The 25,648-nt window shown below is 35.5% G+C and overlaps 1 protein-coding gene across 2 annotated transcripts in view; it reads right to left on the reverse strand.

The window, feature by feature from the left end:
* ASTN2 (astrotactin 2) overlaps positions 1-25,648 on the reverse strand; it is a 1,134,072-nt gene that overhangs the window by 395,802 nt on the left and 712,622 nt on the right. For both annotated transcript variants that reach the window (XM_051979519.1, XM_051979520.1), the window contains exons 14-15: positions 7,517-7,641; positions 4,460-4,564 (exon numbers count right to left, since the gene is read on the reverse strand). In XM_051979519.1, coding sequence (XP_051835479.1) covers positions 4,460-4,564; positions 7,517-7,641 — 230 coding nt within the window. The remainder of the gene's footprint in view (positions 1-4,459; positions 4,565-7,516; positions 7,642-25,648) is intronic.

Here is a 25,648-nt window from a genome sequence, read left to right on the forward strand (position 1 = left end):
AGAAACCTTCCCCAGATGTCACCTTTATCACATCATTCCTCTGGTCTTAAACCTTCTGTGTCTCCCCATGGCTTACAGAATAAAATCCTTATTTGTTACAGTGCGTTTCATGGTTCTCTGCAATATGATTCTAACCTTTCTCCTAGTGACCAATCACACGGACACTCTGTTCCAGCCATAGGAGAATAGGGATAGGACTATGCAAATGTTTTCATTGGTATAAGGCGCTCCTGCATGATGAAATTTCCTCTACTAATTCAAGTCCACAAACTTAGGTCTCTCCATCTTATAGTTTTAGGCCCAGTGAGAATTGAATCATTTTTATGTGTTGATTTTTCTAGTCTCCCTTCCCTTGGTCAAGACCTGACTGGAATTACCCCTCTCTCCATACTCAGTTCTTATCAGTCAAGGTCTATTTCAAGTTCAGCACTTTGAGGAAAACTTTCCAAAATACTGTGACTTAAAAAATAGCAAAAATGTAGAATTCAGTCTTGGACAATTATAAATACCAAGCCTGACTCTAGAAAAGAAGTGAGAAGATACATTTCTTTCCACTTCTCATTGAAGGAATGGGGTGAGGTAAGTGGTGATAGGATGGAATAGGAAGGGAGGCAACTATGAATGTGATATATGGCATATACTTTGAAACACAGTTGTGTTGGTTTTCCTAAAAAGAAAATTAATTGTTGTTACCAAAATAAATTTTTCCCATTGAACTGATAAAACTCAGTTTCTGTATCATCTGCTTATTACTTAATTATATATTGCCTTATGGTTTCTCTGGTAATATTGTCTTATATCATAACTTTTTGGCACAGGATTTAATGTCCCTCCTCTGAATAAGAATCATATTTCTTCAGGGATAGAAAACAAATTCCTTAGTTTGTTTTTAAAGCATTTTTCAATCTGGCCCTAACCTCTCTTTCCAAGCTGATTATATTACTACTTACCCTCACATATTTTACTAAGCTAACTTATTCCGTAGTCCTATAATAAACTACTGATTCCCATACAGGACATTTAATTTCCTATTCCTGTGACTTAGCACAGAGTGAATATGTTAATTTTTCTTTCTCTTCTGAGATCTGCCGCCATTCTTCTTCAGATATTGTCTTTACAAAAGGGGCTTTCTACCCCCCTCAAATTACTTATTCTGAATATATTTGATATGTATATTTTTTCTCTTGCTGATAGAATATAAATTCCTTAAAGGCAGGGACATTTTTATCTTTGCCTTTAAATCTTTAGTATCTGTCACATAGTATGGTGATTCATAAATGCCTGTTGAATTTAATGTATACCTATCTTGTCTCCCTAACAAAACTGTAAACTCACTGAGATCAGGGATCACATATCTTATAATTTTTTGTATCTCCTATAATATTCAACATGGTGCCATGTACAAAGTCTATACAAAGTATATATTGAATGAATAATAATAATAATGAAAAAATATTCCTGATACAGAAATACTAAGTTCTCAAAGGATATGTCAATCAGTCAGTCAACATGGATTTATTAAGCTTCTATTTTGTTGGCAATGTGCCAGTGCACCTGATATAAAGAAAGGGAAAAATACCATCTCTGACCTCAAGAAGTCCACATTTCAATGAAGAAGATGGCTTGCAAATTACACTGTATCTACAAGATAGATACATATGAACATGAGGTAATTTCAGAAGGAAGGCATTATCAGTAAAGAGAAACAAAGTCCTCTTGCAGAAGGTGGGTTTGAAGTAAGTCAGGCAAGTTTTCAGGTGGAATTGAGGAAGGTAACCATTCCAGGGATTGGAACTAGACAGTACAAAGGCCCCAAGTCAGTAGATGGAGTGTCTTAAATGAAGAACAGCAATTTAGATGATATACCTATATTGTAGATTATGAGGAGAGGAGTTAGGTGTGAGAAGATTAGAGAACTAAGAAAGAACTAACTTGTGAAGGTTTTGAAATGTCAAACCAAGAAGTTTATATTTAATTCTAAAAGTAGTAGAGATTCACTTGAGTTTGTTGAGTAGGGGGATGAAGGGACATAACTACAAGGCAGGAAGGTCAATTTGACAGATGAATGAAGGATTGATTGGAGTGGGGAAAGACATGAAGAAGGGAAAGCAATTTTAAGGCTATTACAGTAAACCAGCAAAGAGGTGATGAGTTACTGGCAGTTTCTACCAAACTGGAAAGATATTTAGTTTTGGCCCAGAGGAAGAATCAGCTTAGATGAGTTCAGAGAGGTTTAGCCTTTTTGTAATGAATTTTTTCACCCACACCATCTTACAAAGATCATCTACGACTGTAGTCATTGTTAGAGTAATATGCCAGTGAAATCAAAGAGCCTTGAAATGAATATAAAAGGCCACATTGAAGTTTTTCATTAAATACCAACTCCCTTCATACATTTTGCATAAGATTCAATTTACAAATATTTGATTTACACAGCACTTTTCAGGGACCAAACTATTAATTAATTAAAGTAAGTTGTGCCTGTATGGCTCTAACAGAAATGGAGCAATATAATTTTCAAGCTTAGATTGAAGGAGACTTGGAATATAGGGAGAAGGAAAACACCCATCATAAGGAAAAGACAATTAATATACAGCCCTCTCTGTCAACTGACATCAATTAATTCACATCATTAAGTAATTAATATGGCTATGTTTAAAAAATTATTGATTGTGTTAAAAATCAAGAGCAATAATGCTGATTCATAATACATCACTTTTAGCTGTAAGACAGAATATTTTGCAGCCATAAATGAGTAAAGCTGTCCATTTTAAGAACAGAGTAGCAAGTATGACTGATCTCATTATGTTAATGGACAGAGGCAGGTAGGAGTAAGGGGATTTATTGAAGGAATAACTGCCAAACTAGGGTTAGGACAATAAAGTATTCTAACACATAGTTTTCTTTTATATCTATCAGCAACAGCAACATTAATATGCCTTGCTGTCAATTGTTCTTAATTTAGGGGCTGTAGAATACTTGTCTATGAACTTGATTGGGAAAAATATTCATTTTTATTTTCACTAACATCATACTGAAATTTGTGGTTTCCTCTAATTATTTAAAATAGCTTTTTTTCCTGAGGAGTTCATTGATTTTAGTAGACTAACAAAGGGAAAGGGGTCTTTGACACAAAATGGATTAAGAACTTCTGCCCTGTGTGAAACACACTTCAGTGGAAAGAAATGTTGCAAGAACAATTGCTGTATAGAAAAAGGACAAGGCAAGAAATTGGCCTGGCACTCTCAGGGGACCTACTATGACACTTTAGAAGACTTTAGATAACATTCATCTCTGACTCTCTTGACTTGTTATCTGAACTATGAAATCTCAAATATTATTTTAACCTGTTATGTAAAGTGACTTCTTTATATGTATGTCTTGTCTCTCCAACTGGAAGGCATCGAGTTAGAGACAATTAATTAATATTTCCTTTGCATCCTCATAAGTTCAGAGAATTGATGGACCTTTTGGTTGATTGACTGACTAAACTAACTTTCTTGGTTGGAACACATGGTCCAAGGCTGCTCATTACAAGAAGACAAGGGTCCACCTTTGTACAGAATGGGAAGATGATCTCATATTTGCTACATTTGATTATTCAACTACAGACTATACGCAAGTAAATTTGGGAGTAAAGTTCATATTTCTCTGCCTGGCATTTAAGGCTTATCACATGAGATAATACCTCACTTATTTCTCCCTCTTTCATGTACTCTGTATCCTCAGAAAACCTGATTATTCTGCCCTAAGAACATGAATTACTCTCATTACTTTTGCTTACAGATTATATGTGCAAATACATACATGTACATACACAAATTATATTGCTGCCTCAAAAAATTTCATATACATATTTTATATATACATATTAAATTATCTCTATTTGGAATTATATTCCATTGCCTTCTTTATCTATTAAATTCATACTCAACCTTTGAAACCCAATTTGACTATAATTTTCTCAAATGGTCTCATCTCTATAATGAACTGTTATGAATATTATATATTATAGTTGTCAATATTGTGATATTTTCCAATTAGAATGTATTGTGAATATATAAGTTCCATGTCATATAAAAATTTATCTCATCCAGTACATAAAACTAACAGTACATACTTAATAAATGTTTGTTGTATTATATAGATATGTTTGTTATAGCCTGTCACATAGCATGACATGGTATGGTATGGTTTTGGTATTGATTTTGATATAGTAGTGCAATGAGTTTTATAGAAAGGTAAAAGTATTTGGGGTATATATATATGTGTGTGTGTGTGTGTGTGTGTGTGTGTGTGTGTGAATGTGTGTGTGTTTCTTCCGAGGATTGATGTATTTGTAAAACAGAGAGACAGGATATTCATTTAATCAAAAAGATCAAAGACTAATCTGGACTTTAGGAAAATGGGAAAATGGCTGTTCTTTGTTGATCACTGTTTCTCATGTTGAGATCCTCACCTGCAGAGAGAGTGATGGTACTGAGTTTCACTCGGTATAGGTTACTACGGACTCGCCACTGCTGGACCATGGGGTAACCCATTGCCTCATCATATCGGATGTCCCCTGTGGGAAGGAAGCAAAACATCACAGAATTAAAAAGATATATCAGTAACATTTGCATAGGTTTTAATCATTGGGAAGTAAGATCCTAGAATTGAAAGACATGTTAGAATATAAAATGCTTAATTCTAGAAGGAATTTAGAACACAGATTATCAGAATGAAAGGGGTCATAAAACAATAAATTTAAAATGTGGAAGAAGCCATAGAATATAGAGTGCTAGTACTGGGCAAGAATCCTAGAGTACAGGATATTAGAATATAGACTGGCAAAGCTGGAAGGGACTTTGGAAGTCATTAAGTCTGACTTCACTTTATAGCTGAGAAAGCTGAGATAGAGAACTAAAGTAATTTATCCAGAATCACATAGCTAACTAAAGAAGAGTCTAGCTCTTTGTAACTTTTGTCAAGACTTCTAACTTTTACAGAACTCAATTTCCTCATGTATCAAATAGGAATAATAAGACAACTATCTGACTATCACATTTAGGGTGTAAAGGTAAGGGCACGGAGCAACAAATAAAGAATGCTAAAGTATTTTGTAAAGGTAAAAGTGTCATAAAATTGTAATAGACAACCATAATTCCTATGCCAAAGTTTTCCTCCAACAACTAATCATAGTATAGAGATGATACTGTGTGCTAGAAGATACTGCCTATGCTATATAGACAAATTCACAAAACTGTGAAGCCTTCAATTTGACTTTGGAGGCACATGATTTTTATGTCTATTGTCTAAAAAATGGTACGAAATATGGTACCATCCTCCATCTCCAAAAGTTTGACCACCATAACAACTTAAGAAAATTATCTACTAAGTCTTAGAGGGATTTCAATCTGTATCAGTAGAGGAAGTTCACATTCTGATGAAATTGTGGATCTTTTGATCCATAATAATTATAAAAAAAGAATCAAAAAAGGATCATCACTATTATTTCTAGACATGTGGCAAGAACAAGGCATATATTTGTTCCCTCTTGGTTCATTGATGACCTGGCATTTTAAATATATTGATATTGAGATTAAAATGAGTCAATTTTATGTCAATTAAATTATGTCAATTATAGTCAATTAAAATGAATCACTTTGTTTCTTATTGAATATTATTATGGTCAAAATGTTTTTAAATGGTCCAATATGTTCTATTTCTTTTTAACCTTATTAGCCTCAGTACAAAAAAATATCAATTACATATGTTATAAAGCAAAATAGACATTTTCCCCAAGTTTATACATTTTAGAAATAATTAAGTAGAGGAAGCATGTTGTAAAATAGAAGGCTGCACTTTGAGTCAAGAAGACATAGATTCAAATTTTGGTTCTAAAATTCACTACCTGTGTAACTGTGGGCAATTCATTTAATTTTCTTTTCTCTCTCTTTCCTTTTTTTCTTTTTAAGCCTCAGGCAGTTCTCTAAGACCTCACATTATAGACAGCTTGTGATTTGTGTTTGTAGACAGAAGCCTCCTGTTTACTGTTCTCCATTTATTGACACAGAAGTCCATCCTAATAAGATTTCATTTTTATTCATTCATTCTCTCTTACATCTCTCCCACACACTTCCACGTTTGTTTGTCCTTCTTGGTTACTTTGGTGTCTGCAGAGCAGATGCTCTGGGGATGAGTAAGAGGTCAGAAAGATATTCTAGAAGCTCAGAGAGCAGTAGGGTATCATCTTTAGGAATCAGAAACACTCCAACTAGAATCTAAACATCCTACTGAAGTTTAGAAGGCAGATATATGATTCAAGGGCATGTGGGCCCAGTGTAGGAAAGGACAGAGAACTAGCAGATATGAGTGTGAACCTGCTTTATTCAAATTCTCTTGGATACTATCAGGGATGTCAATTTTAGAAATAGAGTGTTACCCAAAGAAGAGGCCATTTAAACAGAGTGGGACTTAGACAGTTCACGTCACAATGACCTTATCTGTTAAAGAAGAGCTGTTTCTTCATGGAGTCTGGCTGTGAATTTAGCAAAGAGATGATAGTGGGTGTATGCATAGTTTTCTAAGATGTGTCATAATGGGCAGTGATGGATGCTCAAATTGGAATATTGAATGAAATCCCTGGCTTCCATAATTTATAGGAATAGCTATAACAGCGTATATACACAGGGCAAGGTGAAAAGAAAGAACTTCAAGTAAAAGGAAGTAATATACTAGGGGGAGGTATGGAAACTTGGCAGTAAGAAAGAAGGAGAAGAAACAGAATTATTTACTGGGGAAGTGAAATAGATGTAAAGTATATGCAGCTACTATTCCATGATGGATTTTGTTTGTTTGTTTTTATCTTGAAAGTTCTAATAAGAAAATTAATGAATTTTGACATGGAAGTCGAAAAATTTTCAGTTTCTTAAGCTAGAATTAAGCAAAATGATGAAGAGAAAAAAATGCTGAATAGAGATTAAGAAAATCTGGCCATGAATACTGTCTGACACTTCTTATTGGAGCAAATGCCCTAGTTTCCTCATATGCAAAAATTAGGGATTTGAACCACATGATCTCTAATTCTCCAGATCTATGATCCAATCTCATATGAAGTGAAACTACTTGAAGTATTTTAGAGACCTTTTAGGGAGGCAAAAACATTAGAACCAAAGTGAGGAATGCTGAGTGAAGAACTCCTGGATTTGACATTTATTAGCTGTGTGAGATGAGGCAAGTCACTTTCCTTTTCTGAACCCCATTTTTTGGATTTAAAAATTGGGGTTGCATTTATCTTTTTTTTTACAGGGTTGTTATGATTAATTTCCTTTCTAAACTTTGGTGTTCTATAGCACAGTGACTTAGATTTCATTTGCTTTTTCTCTCTATGTCTTTAGGTCTGAAGCTTCCCCAGATTTTCTGCCCATGTAACCCACAGGAAGAAGCATCACTGAATGAGTAGGGTTCAGGGCTGGCCGAGAAGAGAAAGGGACAGTGTGAAGAGAGGATGAAAGGAAGGGGCATTGGGTCTTACCGGTGAGCATCTGGAGATCTGGAAGAGGCTCTGAGAGCACGCCTCGGCACTGCTCCTCCACAGGCAGTGGGATCACCATCAGCCCGTCAGCCAGCTGGGGAAAATCCTTGATGAAGTTGTTTTCCCTGCAGAGAGGAGCAGAGATATATTCCAAAGCAATGGAACAGAAGGCTTTGGGAAAGAGGGGGCAGGGCTCCAGTCTAAACAACCATAAGACCATAGGACCTGATGCTAACTGGCAGGTCCTGAGAAGCTGTGCCTTTTGCTTAGATTTTAAAGCAGCCTGAAGTATGCTTCATTTATAGCCCCCAAAAGGAGGAGATAGTGTTCTTAAGCTGTTTTATTTTTTCTACAGACAACTAAAAACCTAATATTTACTGATCATCTACTTTATAAAAGGCATAATGAAAGATTCAAAGATGTATCTGATATAAACCAGACCTACAGGGAGCTTACAATCCAGGACAGAAAACAAGACATACATATAAAAAGATAACCACAATGAAAGATAGTATAAAATAAGGGTCAAAAGAGGGATACATCATGGTACTGACAAAATCCTGGTTTTGGAATTACAGTCTCAGTGTTGGAAGAGGTCTCAGAACTAATTTGCCCTGAATCAAAATGCCTGCCACAACACCCCCAAGAAGTGATCAATAAGTATTTGCTTAAATACTTCTAGAAAGGTGAAATTAAAACTAGCCTACTGCACATTTGGAAAGCTTCAGTTCTTAAGGAGTTTTTTCTTACATGGAACCTAAATCTGCCTCAGCAACTTCCATGCACTGCTTTTCATTCTGTCCTTGTAGGCTGAGCAGAACAAGTCTACAGCTTTTTCCCCTCACATAGCCGTCCTTCCAATAACTAAAGACAATTATTGCACTCTTGGCTAAGTCTTCTCTTCTCTGGGCTAACATTTCTCATTCTTTTCATTGCTCCTCATGTACAGTATACATTTAAGGTCCTTCTTCATCTTGGTCACTTTTGAATGGATGAATTCATATTTTGGCTTTTGCTTCATCCTATTTGCATAATCATGAGAAAGTCACTCCATATTAGTAATAATAGGAACAACTGGTATTTGTAGGGTGCTTTAAGGTTTGCAAAGTTCTTAGCACATGTTACTTCATTTGGTCTTCATTCCAGCCCTATGAGGAAGATGTGACTATTATCCCATTGGATAGATGATGAAACAGGATGAATGATTTTACTAGATCCCACAACTAGTAAGTCTCTGAAGCAAGGTTTGAGTTCAGTAATTTCCGATTTTATGCCACCTATAGCTTCATCAAGTAGGATGGAGTAGATTGTCTTAAAGGTATCCTCTTGCATCAAATTCCATGAGTCTATGCTTTTATAATTGCATAGGCCATAAATGCTTCAAGAACTCAGAGGGAAGAGGTAACTATGAATTGGGAAGGCAAAGACTTCCTAAGTGAGGAGGAACCTTGAAGGAAACATAGGATTCACATGGACAAAAAGGAAGTGGGGAGGCTTTCTTCGCAGGGGACTGGAGAAAAAAATAAGTGTGCATGATAACTTGGACACACTAAGGTCCAAGTCTACCAGACTAGCTAGAAATTTCCTGTCACAGAAAGAAACTTCCTCATATTGTTACTAACTTATATTATTCTTTTCAGGAATATTTTCACTTTAAAATTATTGGGTAGGATGACTTTCTAATGGTGGGATTTTAAGTAAGATCTATAGATTATAAGCTTCCCTAACAGATTGTAAACTTTTAAAATATAGGGGCTATGTTCTATTTATGTTTTTATTTATCCTAGGACCTATCAGAGTACCTGACATGTATTAAGTATGCATTCAATATTTGCTGATAGGGACTGGATTTGTGATTTTATTGGTGTAGAAAATTCCCAGTGAAGAAATTCCTTCTGCCAATGTACGTCAGCACCTTTTCTGTAACTTTTTGCCTTAGAGTTGATTAGAAGAACATTGAGAGACTGGAACTTGACAGTCAACCAGTAAGCATCAGAAGCAAGACTTTTACTAAGGGTTTCTTGGCTTTGAGATCAGTTCTCTCTCTACATCGCCATGTTGCCCTTTTCCCTATTTGTTGAGCAAATGAAATACTTTCAGTAGTTTTCACTGGCTATTCCTGAAGTAATCTCCCTCCTTGTGTCATCTCTAGGCTTCCCTGACTTTCTTTAAATCTCAGGGAAAATCTCACTCTCTGCAAGAAACCTTTTCTAATCCTCCTGAATCTTAAAATGTTTCTGGTTATATTATCTCCAATTTATCCTGTATGTGCATGTGTGTACATAATATGCATATCTACACATATATGCACACGCATATTTTTTGTACATAGTTATTTGCATTATCTCCTCTCTTAAATGATAAAATTCATAAAAATAAAGTCTGACATGGACCCATACTTAACACCGTATACCAAGATCAAAAAGGATTCATGATTTAGGCATAAAGAACAAGATTAAAAATAAATAAGAGGAACATAGGATGTTTACTTCTCAGACTTGTGGAGGAAGAAGGAATTTGTGACCAAAGAACTAGAGATCATTACTGATCACAAAATAGAAAATTTTGATTATATCAAATTAAAAAGCTTTTATACAAACAAAACAAATGCAAAAAAGATTAGAAGGGAAGCAATAAACTGGGAAAACATTTTTACAGTTAAAAGTTCTGATAAAGACCTCATTTCCAAAATATATAGAGAATTGACTTTAATTTATAAGAAATCAAGCCATTCTCTAATTGATAAATAAATGGTCAAAGGATATGAACAGACAATTTTCAGATGATGAAATTGAAACTATTTTTACTTATATGAAAGGGTGTTCCAAATCACTATTGATCAGAGAAATGCAAAGCAAGCTCTAATTATAGACAGCTTCTATAATAAAAGACAACATATTTCAAACCCTGAGGAGACTAAAAGCAGATTGTCTCTAGATGAAGCATCAAAGGATGAAATAACTCCAGAATGGCAGGATCTGTTCACAACTCCACCAACAATGCACCAATGTTCCAGTTTTCCCACATCCCCTCCAAGATTCTTCATTATTTTTTCCTGTCATCTTAGCCAATCTGACAGGTGTGTAGTGGTATCTTGGAGTTGTCTTAATTTGCATTTCTCTGATCAATAGTGATTTGGAACACTCTTTCATATGAGTAGAAATAGTTTCAATTTCATCATCTGAAAATTGTCTTTTCATATCCTTTGACCATTAATCAATTGGAGAATGGCTTGATTTTTTAAGGTCCTTTTTAATTTCTTCTAGGAAAGCCTTGTGTGATCAGAGAAATGCAAATTAAGACAACTCCAAGATACCACTACACACCTGTCAGATTGGCTAAGATGACAGGAAAAAATAATGAAGAATGTTGGAGGGGATGTGGGAAAACTGGAACATTGGTGCATTGTTGGTGGAGTTGTGAACAGATCCTGCCATTCTGGAGAGCAATTTGGAATTATGTTCAAAAAGTTATCAAACTGTGCATACCCTTTGATCCATCAGTGGCACTACTGGGCTTATAGCCCAAAGAGATATTAAAGAAGGGAAAGGGACCTGTATGTGCCAAAATGTTTGTGGCAGCCCTTTTTGTAGTGGCCAGAAACTGGAAACTGAGAGGATGCCCATCAATTGAAGAATATTGTGGTATATGAATGTTATAGAATATTATTATTCTGTAAGAAATGACCAGGAAGATGAATATAGAGAGGACTGGAGAGACTTACATAAACTGATGCTAAGTGAAATGAGAAGAATCTGGAGATCATTATACACTTCAATAACAATACCATATGAGGGTATTCTGATGGAAGTGGATATCTTTGACAAAGAGTAGATCCAATTTAGTTCCAATTGATCAGTGATGAACAGAATCAGCTACACCCAGAGAAGGAACACTAGGAAATGAATATGGACTACTTGCATTTTTGTTTTTCTTCCCAGGTTTTTCTTGTGCAACAAGAGAACTGTATGATTCTGCACACATATATTGTATCTAAGATATACTTGTTTAACATGTATGAGACTGCCTGCCATCTAGGGGAGGGGGTGGAGGGAGGGAAGGGAAAACTTGGAACAGAAGTGAGTGTAAGGGACAAAAATTACCCATGCATATGTTCTGTCAATAAAAAGCTATAAAAAAAATAAAGTCTGAGTTTTTACCTTTCCCAGTGCCTGGCACACAGTGGTGCTTAATAAGTGCCTATTGACTTGACACAGTCAAGTTGGACTTCCTAGTATCTATCATATTACACTTATTAGAAGACTACTTTACTTGATTAATCTTGTTGGGATGATCTGTCCTTTATATCTTTGGGAGAGGATAACCACAATACTGGACTTAAATTTGAGTTCTAGCTCTGATACTTAGTGGGTGCATTACTTTAAATAAGTCTCTTAAACTCTGTAAAATTCATTTTTTCTCATCAGTGAAGTGGGAATATTTTTACTAACTATTTCACAGGACTGTTGTGAAAAATGCACTCTAAAGACTGAAACACACCATAGAGATGGGAGTTGTCATTCTTATCATCATCTTTATTGCCAACCCCAGCTCCCCAGACCTGAGTGCCAAGAGTCGATTTGTTTTTCTGATAGACTTTCCCTATATAAGTATTGCCTGTGGTTGCTGCAATTACTCCCAGTCTCTCGAGCCTCGGGGAGGGAGAAGGAGGAGAGAAACAAAGGGTGGGGGATGTTTATAGCTCTATTTCTCCACTTGGCACAAACAACCTTGAAGTTAAAAACAAAATAGGAAAAAATGGAAGCAGGCAAAAAAACACAAAACAGTACAATCAAAACAAGCCCTTTGAAGCTTGTTTCCCAAAAAGTTGAAAAGCAGCCACAGAGACCTGAGAATGAATGTGGTCACATTCTTCCTATGGGTTGTAGCCCCCTGGTACCAGAGTACCCTGACTTCAACCACTGCCAGCATGGAAGGATTGGTTCTCTCTTAAAGGCAGAATTCCCAAAACCAGATATCATTTTCAAGGAAAATGATCAATGCTGAGGCACGATATCCATCATAGAGGTGATAAGATTTTGAGCATATGGACTAGAACAAAATGAGAGCGGGATGATCCTTCTACTCTGTTGTTTGAGCCATTTGACAGTCCTTGCCTAGGGCTGCTATGGGGGTGTGTATGTATATGTGTGTTATATGGGTTTAAAATAGCTCAAATTAACTAATTATAGTAATATGTAGCAGTGGAAAGAATCAAATGTGAGAATAAATATATGTACATCTATATATAAGGTTAAGGAAGAAATACACACACACACACACATACACACACATACACACACACACACACACACACACACACACACATATATATGAAACACAACTGCACACATATATTTAAACAAATAAAAGACATAAGCCTGACAACCAGCAGAGCAGGACAAATTCTAGCTTTGTCACTAAGTTGACCTTGAGAAAGCATACTCTTTCTCAGCTTCAGTTTCCTCATCAGTAAAGCAAGAGAGCTGGGCTTGATGAAACCTGCAGTACATTCTACCTCTATGACCACATACTCACACCTTTTTTAACTTGGTATTCACTTTGCTAGGTTTCAGATTTTCCATTTATAAAGTGAAGGAGTTCAACTAGGTGATCTCTGGAATGATAGGACTATAGATTTAGAACTAGAAAATATCTTAAGAGTCTTCTGGTCCAAATACTTTTAAAATTTTATTTTATTTTATTTTATTTTTTACAAATGAAGAAATGAAACTAAGAAAAACGAAGTATTTTGAGCAAAGTCCTATAGCAAATAGCAGAGCCAGAATTGGAAGCCAAATCTTCAAATTCAGAATAATTTTTTTTTCCTGTTTAGAACAATGAGTAAATCAGGACTGTAAAATCTAGAACTGGAAGGGATCTTAGAGGCCATCTATTCCAATCCTTTCACTTTACAGATAAGGAAATTGGAATCCAGGCATATTAAATACCTTGCCCAAAGTCCTAGATGTGCAAGAGTCCTGTGAGTACTTTGCCTACTTTTGGACTGTTTTGAGAGTCATTGTAACACATTTGTGAATATATTTTGTAACCTGTAAAGTTGCAGCATCTGTACAAATGTGGGTAAAAATGTTGTTTTCATCATTATGGTTAGTGAAATAGCTACAACCCCTAACAAACCATTTCAACACCACAGAACAGTGAAGGTTTTTCCAACCAAAAGCTGGGTAGCTGCTATTTGAGGTTTGACCAGCAGAGGGCTCTAAATTCCTTTCCATTTGCTTTTCTCTGACAACTTTCGCTGCCCTGATGCTTTCCTTGGAATTTGTCCAAAAAAACTTTCTTTTCGGCTTCCCAAGAGCACTTTAGAAAGGCTGGCTGCATCTTCTACCTGCTGGCCTGACTGGGCTTGGCAGCAAAAGCCAGAAGGAGAAGGGGTAGAAGAGGAGGAAGAAAGAAAGCAGGATAGAATTCAAAACAAAACAAAATACAGAATTTGAGAATTGGACTCTTGTGGCCATTTAGTCCAATCCACACTTGAAAGGATTGTTTTTTCTAACACATCTGATAAATCATGTCAAAATCTTGAAGGATGTCCAAGGATGGGAAGCCTACTCTGTACTGAGGTAGATGATTCTACTTGGGGGCAGCTTTAATCATTAGGAAGTTTTTCCTTTCACCAAACCTAAATTTACTCTTCTGTGACTAACACCCATTGCTTCGGGTCCTACCCTTTTATGCCAAACAGAAGAAGTATAATTCCTTTTCCACTTGAGAGCCTTTCAAATACTTGAACAGAATTATCAAGTTACCATGTCTCTTCCAAGTCTCCTCCTCTAAACTAAATATGCCTTTTTCATTTAAAGAAATCCTCATATGGTGTGTATTTAGGAGGGCTAAGGATGTAGGAGGAGTAGGGCAGGAACTTTGAAAACAAGAGACAGATGATCTCATACAAATGAGATCGTTTGTATATCATTAGATTTGAGGTCAAAAATTTGATTCAAAAGACCTGAACTCAAAATCTGTGCCTTTACTTTTCTAAACCTCACTTTCTTTATCTATAAAATAGAGTAATAATATCTCATCTTAACTACTTCACATGATTATTGTGAAAAACAAACTGACTAATATAGGTGAAGCATTTTGTAAAATAATTAGTGTTATTGTTTCAGGATTAGGATCTCTCCTGCCCTCTGACTCCTGACAGAAGGGTGTGATGGAAAGACTATTAGATATGAAATAAGGAGGACCTCTTGGCCCTGATAGTAACTTGGGCCATTCCTTTTTCTCTTTAGGTCTCAGTTTCTTCATCTATAAGATGCTAGCGATGATATTTATATCTATTCAATAGTATTATTTTGAGAACCAAGTGAGCTATTATATATAAAGTACTATGTAAAGTTTTAATATTATCATCACAATAGAAGTTACTGATTATATAAATAATTAGTCTAGTTATCTGAAAAAAGTAAAGCAGAGCTGAATTAGGTGATCTCTAAGATCCCTCCCAGGGATCCCTAAATATATATATAATTTATATATAAATCCTATAATCCTATGACAGAAGAAAACAGATCAGCAATTTTTTAATGATGTTTTATGTGCAGAGAACATGAATGTCATGAATGAATTCTCTTCTTACTGTGACTATTAAACAATGCCTTTACAGAGCTGATACTAGGGCAGCCAAGGCAAAACAACTGCCCAGATTGTCATAGGCAGAATTTACAGCCAGGGGGATCTTTTAATATGGATTCTTAAAAATGCATATATTTTAATGCAGTTCTCAAGCATATGCATATATGTATTAGGTACAGTCAAGTCTTAAAGTCTAATGGATAATTCTACACCTTTGTGAGCAGGCAGCACTGAAGCCCTACTGACTTCCGCGAGAATTTAGTTTGTCTGGGAAAACATTTTCACAGTTAAAGGTTCTGATAAAGGCCTCATTTCCAAAATATATAGAGAACTGACTCTAATTTATAAGAAATCAAGCCATTCTCCAATTGATAAATGGCCAAAGGATATGAACAGACAATTTTCAGATGATGAAATTAAAACTATTTCCATTCATATGAAAGAGTGTTCCAAATCCAAATTGATTAGAGAAATGCAAATTAAGACAACTCTGAGATACTACTACATACCTGTCAGATTGGCTAAGATGACAAGAAAAAATAATGATGAATGTTGGAGGGGATGTGGGAAAACTGGGAAACTGATACATTGTTGGTGGAGTTGTGAACAAATCCAACCATTCTGGAGAACAATCTGGAATTATGCCGGAAAAGTTATAAAACTGTGCATACCCTTTGATCCAGCAGTGCTATTACTGGGCTTATATCCCAAAGAAATACTAAAGAAGGGAAAGGGACCTGTATGTGCCAAAATGATTGTGGCAGCCCTGTTTGTAGTGGCTAGAAACTGGAAATTGAATGGATGTCCATCAATTGGAGAATGGTTGAGTAAACTGTGGTATATGAACGTGATGGAATATTATTGTTCTATAAGAAATGACCAGCAGATGAACACAGAGAGGCTTGGAGAGACTTACATGAACTGATGCTGAGTGAAATGAGCAGAACCAGGAGATCATTGTACACCTCAACAACGATACTGTATGAAGATGTATTCTGATGGAAGTGGATTTCTTAGACAAAAAAGAAGATCTAACTCAGTTTCAATTGATCAATGATGGACAGAAGCACCCAAAGAAAGAACACTGGGAAATGAATGTAAATTGTTTGCATTTTTGTTTTTCTTCCCAGGTTATTTTTATCTTCTGAATCCAATTCTTCCTGTGCAACAAGAGAACTGTTTGGTTCTGCACACATATATTGTATCTAGGATATACTGTGACATATTTAACATGTATAGGACTTCTTGCCATCTGAGGGAGGGGGTGGAGGGAAAGAGAGAAATAGTCAGAACAGAAGTGAGTGGAAGGGATGATGTTGTAAAGAAATTTTTTTCAAAAAAAAAAAAAAAGAGAATTTAGTTTGTCAACAGAAGGCTAAACAATACAAATATCGGACGAGAATCCTAGACTCCTAGGTCTTAGTACTAAAAGAGATCAGGAGAATTCATCTATGCTAGCTTCTTGTCTTCTACTGAGTAAGGTGTTAATTTTATTTTGCAAATGAAGCACCTGGAGCCTGAAAAATCATAGTCTCTTAGAGTTGGAAGGGATGTAAAAGGTTATCTAGTACAACCTCTACCAAAGCTGGCACCCTCATAGGAAATCTCTGAAAAATAGTCACCTAACTTCTCCTCAAAAATTACCTTTGATGGGAAATTCACTCTAGTATGAGGCAATTCCATTTTTAGGAAGTTCTCATTGTGATTTGGGTTTTTTATTTTTTTACATTAAGCTAAAATCTATCTCCCTGTGACTTCTACCTATTATTTCTAGTTCTGCTCTTTGAGGCCAAAGAGAACAAGTTCAATCTGACTTTCATATGATAGCTCTTCAAATTTACAAAAATCCTCCTGTAAATCATACTTTGTTGTGATGTATTTTATGTGTAGAAAGAAAAAATGCAGAGTTCAGCAGACTACAATAAGCATTGGCCATGTATCTGTCAGTGAATCTAGTGTATTGCCTTTGTTAAAGGAGAAAATTATTTATAATTTCCATCTACACAAGTATTGACCCTTAGCTTCAAGGACCAACCATTGATGGATGCCAGATAATTAAAAAGGCAAGCAATATTTTAAATGTTCAATCTACCACCTATTACATGCCACCAATTGTTCCCTACTGTTATTGGCAGCAAAACGGGTGGTGGTAAATCAAAATACCTAATTCTGTCTGCCAAATGATGAATGGTTTCTCTCTTCACAGATTTCTGAGAGCCAAGAAGAAGAGGTACTAAATTGGGGTAGACAATTGTTACTTAAAGTTATTTTTCTTTGTATCCTTGAATGAATCTAAAGATTTAGAGTTGAGAAGGAATTTGAAGACCTCCTCTTGTAGCTGAGGAAAATAAGACCCAGAGAAGTAAACTGATCTATACAAGGTCATATAGATAGTAAGTAGAAGTCAGATTTTTTAACTCAAATCCCCTGACTCAGAATCCAATAGTCTGATTATAAAAAAGTAGGAGAGAAAAAAGCAATGTTAACTTCACGACTTTCCCCGTTAGTTTTTGTTTGTTTGTTTGGTTTTTTTTTACGCAACTGGATAACCACACTGGATTTAAAATTATATCAATTGCCTGAAGTACAATAAAAGGAAAAATAAGCTCAATGAGAAATCAGTATTTGAATTATAGCAGAATTGAGCATTTATGGCCTCTTGGAATAAGTATTAAACTCCTCAGCCTGGCATTTTGGGCACTTCCATAATCTGGTTACAATCCAAGTTGATTCTACAAACATTTACTAAATGCCTACCATGTGCAAAGCCAATCTTTCCAGCTTTATTCCATTTCCTTTTCTTTCTTTAATCACTGTATATTCCTGGACTCGACTTGTGTTTGCTTGAATTTAACATGCCATTCCCTGCCTATGAACATACAAATATACATAGATGTATGAATGCATACATATAACCATACATACATCTGTCCTTTATGCCTGAGTTTTACTCTATCCCCATCACTACATCATCTATATCACTTGTCTTACTTCAAGGCTCAGCTCAAGTGCCATCTTTTCCAGGAAGACTTCCTTTATCTCTCCCCCATTTACTGGTGTTTTCTTTTTCCTTATATTTGTCATTTATTTACTTATCTGTACACATGTTAAACTCACTCCCGTAGAAAGTTAACTCATTGAATTTAGAAATTATATCACCTTCTTTTTATATTCCATACTATCTTGCATTCAGAAGACACTTAAATATTGTTGAATTGCATTAAAGGAATGGTTAACTACAGAGGTGAAGACCAGTTTATTCATACTATGAAGACTTCAAGAACTAATAAAGAACTGTGAAAATGCTACTTCTAAGTCATAAAACTGTGAAATAATTTTTTTAAAAAAACTCTAAAGAGCCAATAATTGAAAGTAATGTTAAAAAACAAAGATGTGAGAATCCTAATATTCATCTAATTTTAAATGATCCTCCTTCCTAAAAATAAAAAATAATTTTAAAAAATCCATCAATGATTAAATTAGGCATTTTACAATAGGACATGGTACCAACCAGAATAATGATGTCTATATCAAAGTAACCTCTTATGAAGAATGCCATTCTGAATTATTGGCTTACAAAGTAACTTTCAATTATAAGTATTAAATCACTGGAGTTTGGTAATGTATGGAAGATAAAAATAAATTATTTATTTGGTTTTCTTGCATTTTCTTTGACAAACAAAACAATATCCTTTCAAATCTCCCCTTAAAGGATACTGGAGACAAGGAAAACTTGCACCTATACATAAAGGATTACATGAATTCATTAAATCATTTCATGAATGTCTTTGAATTAAAGGGCATGAAGAAAGAATAAAGGACATTTTATCAATGACCAAATACAATAATCAATTATATTAGGATGGCAAAAAGTAATAGGAAATTCTCAAATTTCCTTTGTAGACCACTATTTTATGTTTAAAAAAAAAGACAACTTGGCACTTGAGATTCTAGTAATAAAGTGGAAACGCCAAATGCTGGAGGCTTTTTCCCTAATGTTATAGAATTCATAACTTTAACACAGCATTGAAAAAGATGATTTCAAAACACAATATTGGTTTTATAAACCTCTTTTTTGGATTTTTATTGGATTTGTGGGATTGTGGTCATATGATTAAAGCTGGAATATTCCTTAATAATCATCTAAACCATTGTCTCCTTGTACAGATAAGAAAACTGAGGACCATTAAGGTTAAGTGACTTTCCAAAGGTCACAAGAGATAGCAGGGATCAGAATCTGTATTCAAACTCAGGTTTTCTGGCTATACATCCACTGCTCTTATTGATGCACTGCTGAGTTTATTGGTTTTCCGGGCAACAAAGTTTGAGCTGAAAATGTCTGAAATTAAGAAAGCAAAATATTTCTTACTGTAATCCAACTGCATCCCTGATATTGCCTTCTCAGAGCAAATGAGGCAAATAATTTTGTGCATCATTGTTATTGATGGGAATATTTCTTTAAGCTTCATTTGTGCCTATGATGAGACTGCTTGGTAGTAAATTGACAATACTGATTCTTTTTTGACAATAATATGCTAGAGTGTGTCTAGGGGAAGATGACCATGATGGCAAAAGATCTTAATTTCATAAGGTTTTACTGAAGGATCCGGGGATTTTTTTTTTTTTACCTGAAAAAAAGGAGACTCAGAAGATACAAATGGCTTTGTTCAAATATTTGAAGATCTTTCATATGCAAGAGGGATTAAAAACTTACTCTCTTTGGCCTTAGAGGGAAGCAGAATGGATAGAAGTTGCAAAGAGGCAAATGATACAGTGGGGAAAAATATACAAACAACTAGAACTTGTTAAAAGTGTAAATGGCTGTCATAAGAGGTGTTGAAGAGTCCCCCTACTTGGAGATCTTCAAGCAGAGGCTGGATGACCAAATATCAAGTGTGGTCAAGTGGGGATTCATTTGTGTACGAATTAAACTAGATATCCATTAAAGACCTTTCAACTCTCAAATTCTGTGGTTCTGTGATGTAGCCATTATTATTTGGAAGAAATGATCTAAAACAATGTAAAACACCAATCTAGGTTATCAAATGTGAATCAAATGTGGCTGGTAGAGTACATAAAATAGAGTAAAAAGTCAAGCATTCTTTAAGAAAATGAGTTTGTCAGATGTGCAGCACACAATTTCTATCAAAAAGATATAAGTGCAGCCTTTTTTTTTGAATAACATGACTATTGCTTTTATTCAGAATAGTATCAAGATTTTTCACATTATTTTCAGGTTCCATCAGGAGAAATGTTAATGAACACATTAAAGATATATCTTAAAGGTCATTTAAAAACATGCTGATAATCTAAAGTAAGATCATTCATATACACACACAGCACCACACAGAAACTTTTAAAGTACTGAATAATATTACAACAAATATGTCAGCAATTCCAGACAAGATTTTTATGGCTCAAAGTCTTTCTATTAAATATACCTTATTTCTTTGTTCTTTAAAATTTGGATTTATATCATTTGTTTTTATGTGACCTTCACTTGAAGTAGTTTCAAGTTTTCTAATTATCTTATCATTTAGTATTGAAATCTGAACATATTGATACAGTTTATAATGACTATAGGATAAAATGTCAAGCACTGGAAGGGGCTTGAAAGGCCATCTAGTTCAACTCCCTCATTCTTACAAATAGGAAACAGGCCGAGAAAGGTTAAATGACAAAGGTAGGATGTGTCAAAGGCAGGATTTGGGAACTAAGAATCTAAATCAAATCTCTTCCTCTTCCTCTTCCACTATCCCATTCTGTATTGACCAATAACTGGAATTCATGAATGCACCACAAAAACATCGGTTTAACTATAGGGGATTTTGAACATATTTCACCAGGATATGTATGTATATGTTTATGTAATAAATTGTAAGGTAATTTTACATATTACATAAAAATGTAATATTACATAGTCTCTTGTTTTCTGTAAAGTTTTGCAGAATTTGCAATGCTTACAACTTTTAAATAAAGACAATAAATGAAAGATGTCCCCAAGAAATGAAAGTTTGCTTTATGTTAACTAACAATTATTTTTATGTATGGATAAAATAAATATTCCCTTTTCTTATAGCCAACATAAATCAGAAAAGTTTTATAAAAAGACTTTTTAAGAACCTTACTTCTTTTCTGATATTATATTCAGAATTATTATGTTCAGAATTATATTCAGAATTATAAAGGCTGAATTAAAATGAATCACATACAATTCATCTATGAGCTATAACAAGGACTTTGGTCAGTAACAGAGACCTTAAATTGGAAGCAAAATTTACTGCATCCCTAGAATCAGCAACAACTTGTGATCTTTGCCAGCTTGGTGGCTCCTATCCAAACATAACAACAGCATTACATAATTATTGAAGGGTATTTCTGATGTGGGGGCATTGTATGTGTATGGCTGTATTAATATATAGTTGTATGTGTGTGTGGTTGTATATATGTGTATAGTTGTGTTAATGTTTAAAATTTACCCATTATTTTTATATTGTGTGAAAGGAACTCCAGAAATGGAAAGCAATTAAGAATTATTCAAGATGATCTATGCCACAAGATTCACTGTCAAATCCAAGCTTACTTTCTATTGAATGTATTATAAAGTGCATTAACGGTGATGATGTAATGAATGACTGAAGCCATTAAAGAAGAAAAGTTATGTTATAATCACTATTGCATTATGTGTTTTATCCATATATAAATAACTATTCTATTTGTACTACCTTCTTCACAAGACTGTCATGAAAAAAGCACTTTATAAAGCTTAGAGGACTTTTAAGAGTAGAGCTATGCATTTATTTTTTTCTTCTGAGTCAATGTGGCATAGTAAGAAGTATTAGATGAGAACATCTGAGCTCAAATCCTACTTGGCTGACTTAACTATTTGTGTGACCTCAGTCAAACCGGTTAGCCTTTCTGCATTTCAGTTTCCTTGTCCGTAAAATAAGCTCAAAATATGCTGTTCCACCTTTAAATTAAAATGAAGAAAGTATGTTTCTGCTTTCATTTGTAGTGTGGGGGAGGATTTCAAATTTTGCTCAGGACATATATATATATATATATATATATATATATATATATATATAAAATCACCTGAGTTATTGGCTCTAGTTTCCCCCTCCTGATGAAGACCCATTATAATAACTAGAATATCACTAGCTTCAGGCTAGAAATGTTCCCTGTGGAAGATAATATTAATAGATCATGTTTCTACAGTGTTTTAAGTTGAGTGAGCAAAGAAGATGGCCTCTTCTTGCAAACAAAGGAGTTGGATTCAGCCCTTGCCCTCTTGCTTGTTGGAAAAGGACAAAAGCTTCTTTAACGGGAACCCACAGAACTCTTTGTCCTAATTTTTTCACAAAGGATGAAAGAAGGACCTCTGTGAGAAGAGAAGACAGGGAAGATAGACAAAATTTTTAGGGTTCTGGACATTAAGATTGCAGAGGTAACTAGGCAATGTAAGGCTGTTTCCATTCAAGTGGTAAGAATACTTGAACCAAGCCTGTAGCCTTGAAAGCTGCAGTAATTATATTAATACCACGGACAGGACCAAAGAGATGGAAAACTATGAAATAAGAGGAAACAGATGTTGAAGTCAGGCAGAAAATGGTGACACGATACTAATGTACTCCATCAAGGCTCTCTACTTAAATGGTGAGACTTTACCTATGATGAAGGCAGGAAATGGTGCTCACTTGAAATAGGACTATATTGTTCTATCCAGGGCTACAAAATTGGTCTCTTCTATTGCTTATATGCATTTTGATAATCCTGGCCTAAATTTTATGTCTTGTTAGCTTAATGATTTCAGAATTACTGAATACCCTTGAGCAGAACTAAAAAGTGGGTTAAATCCATAAATAGATATTAATAATAGCTAGCCTTTAGGTAGTGCTTTAAGGTTTGAAAAGCAATTTACATGTTATTTAATTTGATCCTCAAAACAATTCTAGGAGGTAAGTGCTATTATTTATCTTTGTTTAACAGATAAGGAAGCTAAGATTAAAAAGTGTTAAGTGACTTTCTTAGAGTCACACAGCTAGATAAATATCTAAAGCAAAATTCAAACTCAGGTCTTTCATATTCCAAACACTATCCACTGTAATACCTATTATTGTAAATATTCTTGGGAGTAACAATCAAAATATGCATTAGCTTGGCCATCATTTGAGTCAATATTGAGAGATTATCCAAATATCAAACTTGTTCTGTGATGGTTCAGCCCTGGGGTCTAAGAAAAAGTTTAAAAATCATTTTCCCATAATAACTTTATGTGGAAGTTAATAAAAGTATTTTTATTTTATGGTAATGAAACTGAAGTCCTGAGAGGTTAAATTATACAACTTGGTCACATAGTTCAGAAATGCAGAGCTGGGAATGGAACACAAGTGTCCTGACCCCCAGCTCAGTTATATATTTTTTTCCTGGATGATGCATAGTGAGTGGCTCTCCTATGAATTCATTACTTATATTCTGAGAGTAAGGAAGATTCTATCTAAAAATTCTTCATAGAATGAATACTATCAAGAACTATCCTGATACTTTGAGTGTTTGGGAGATAGGAACATTTCAAAGGAAAAAAAAATCCAGGACTTCCAATGGCAGAGCCAAGATGGCGGAGCCAAGATGGCGGAGCCAAGATGGCGGAGCCAAGATGGGGGAGCCAAGTCAGGAAGCTCCTCTAGCTCTCCCAGTTTCCCTCAAAAATCATATGAAATCAAGTCTCTGAGCAGAGTCTGATGGAATGGAATCTCTCTCTCCAGCTGTTGATAGACTGAAAAAACTTCAAGAAAGGTCAGGCTCGCTGGGGTGAAAGGGGTGTTCAGCCCAGCTCTGAGAGTCTGGCAAAGCCAGTGGGAGAGGCTTAATCACAGCAAATCAGCAACTGAGACTCTTGGTCCTGGCTCAGCAGAGGAGGAAGGGGGGTGGAGGGGGATGTGTGTGGAGGGGGGCGGGTGCCCCGTCTCAGAAGGAAAACTGTTGGAAACCAGGCTGTTTCCTGGACAGAGCAGCCAAGCTACCCTCTGTAGACACAAGGGGGCGCTGTGCTCAAAGTCAAGCCCAGAGCTGCACAGGAAGCTTGGGACAGCGCCCCCTTTACCCCCGGGGCAGGGCTTCATCTTAAAAAAAAAAAAAAAAAAAAAAAGCAAAGAAAATGAGCAAGAAACAGAAAAGAACCTGGACCATAGAAAGCTATAATGACTTGGACAGACCAAAACACCAGCCCAGAGGAGGACAGAATGTCCACAGAGGAAATCAGAGTGATAGGAATTGGTCTCAAGCACAAAGAAGCTTCTTAGAAGTGCTCATAAAAGACTTTAAAAGGAAAATAAGAGAGACAGAAGGAAAAATGAGATAGGAAATGAGAGGTATGCTAGGGAGAGTCAGCAGCTGGGAAAAGGGAAGAAAAAAATTTTCTGAAGAAAAAAAATCCAGCAACAATGAGACCTCATTTGATAACCAATGAAAATCAGCATGAAGTTATATAGGATGCTGGGCCAGACTATGAGTACAATTATATATATATGTCACACACACACACACACACACACAGAGAGAGAGAGAGAGAGAGAGAGAAAGGCCTAGTTGGTGGAGCTGCGTTATTGTATTTGGAATTTGTGATATTCCCATGCTTCACTCCTAAGAAAAAAATACTATGTGAAACTCAGTTATAATTGAAATGGACTTACTGTGCCTTTTGAGAAGCTGTAATGGCCATCAAAATGGCTAGAGAGGCCCTGAGGTATTGAGGGAAGGGAATCACTTATGCTGTGTTGCAAATCATGTCCTGAGAATAAGAACCTTCTCCTCTTTGAGCTGGGGCTGTTTTAGGGTAATGTCTTGAGTTCATGCTAGTGATTAATTGGACAACTGATTCTGCAAGCATTCGATGAGCTCCTACTATAGGCAGTGCAAAGATGGAGACATTATCATTTGCCTATAAACCAGGGAAATCCTTTAAAAACTCTCTATTCCAGGAATTCTATACCTTTTTCTGTGTGTCATGAACCTTTGCCTCTATTGCTACCTAATCTTAATCACTGAATAGGTGCAGTCTCATTCAAACTGAGAGCTGTTGAAGACCTTAGTTTAAAAAGGCTGAGGATTCCTATTGCATCCAGGGCCATCTCCAGGAGTCCTGATCTATATCTGGCTGCTGGACCTAATATAGATGGCTCTCGAGGGGAAACTGAGGCAGGTGCCCTTGCCCAGCCCTCTCTTATTTAAATCCAATTCACTTGCATGTCATGGCAGCCCCTCCCTGATATCATGGTCCACTTCAAGAATGAAGGACAAACAATAACAACAAGCACCTCTGGGAGACAGGTGAAATCTTTAAACCCCTTCTCAGAATGTTTTAAAATGCATAAAGTAAAATACAGGAGAGTACAAAGGAAATAAATTTCATTGAAATATAGTTAATCAAAGGCAGTTAGATGGCACAATAGATAGAGCACTAGCCTTGCAATCAGGAGGACTTAAGTTCAAATTTGTCCAATATGTATATATGTATGTGTGAGTGTATGT

This window comes from Antechinus flavipes, chromosome 2 (genome assembly GCF_016432865.1).
Source record: "Antechinus flavipes isolate AdamAnt ecotype Samford, QLD, Australia chromosome 2, AdamAnt_v2, whole genome shotgun sequence".
In the NCBI taxonomy this organism is placed as follows: Eukaryota; Metazoa; Chordata; class Mammalia; order Dasyuromorphia; family Dasyuridae; genus Antechinus; species Antechinus flavipes.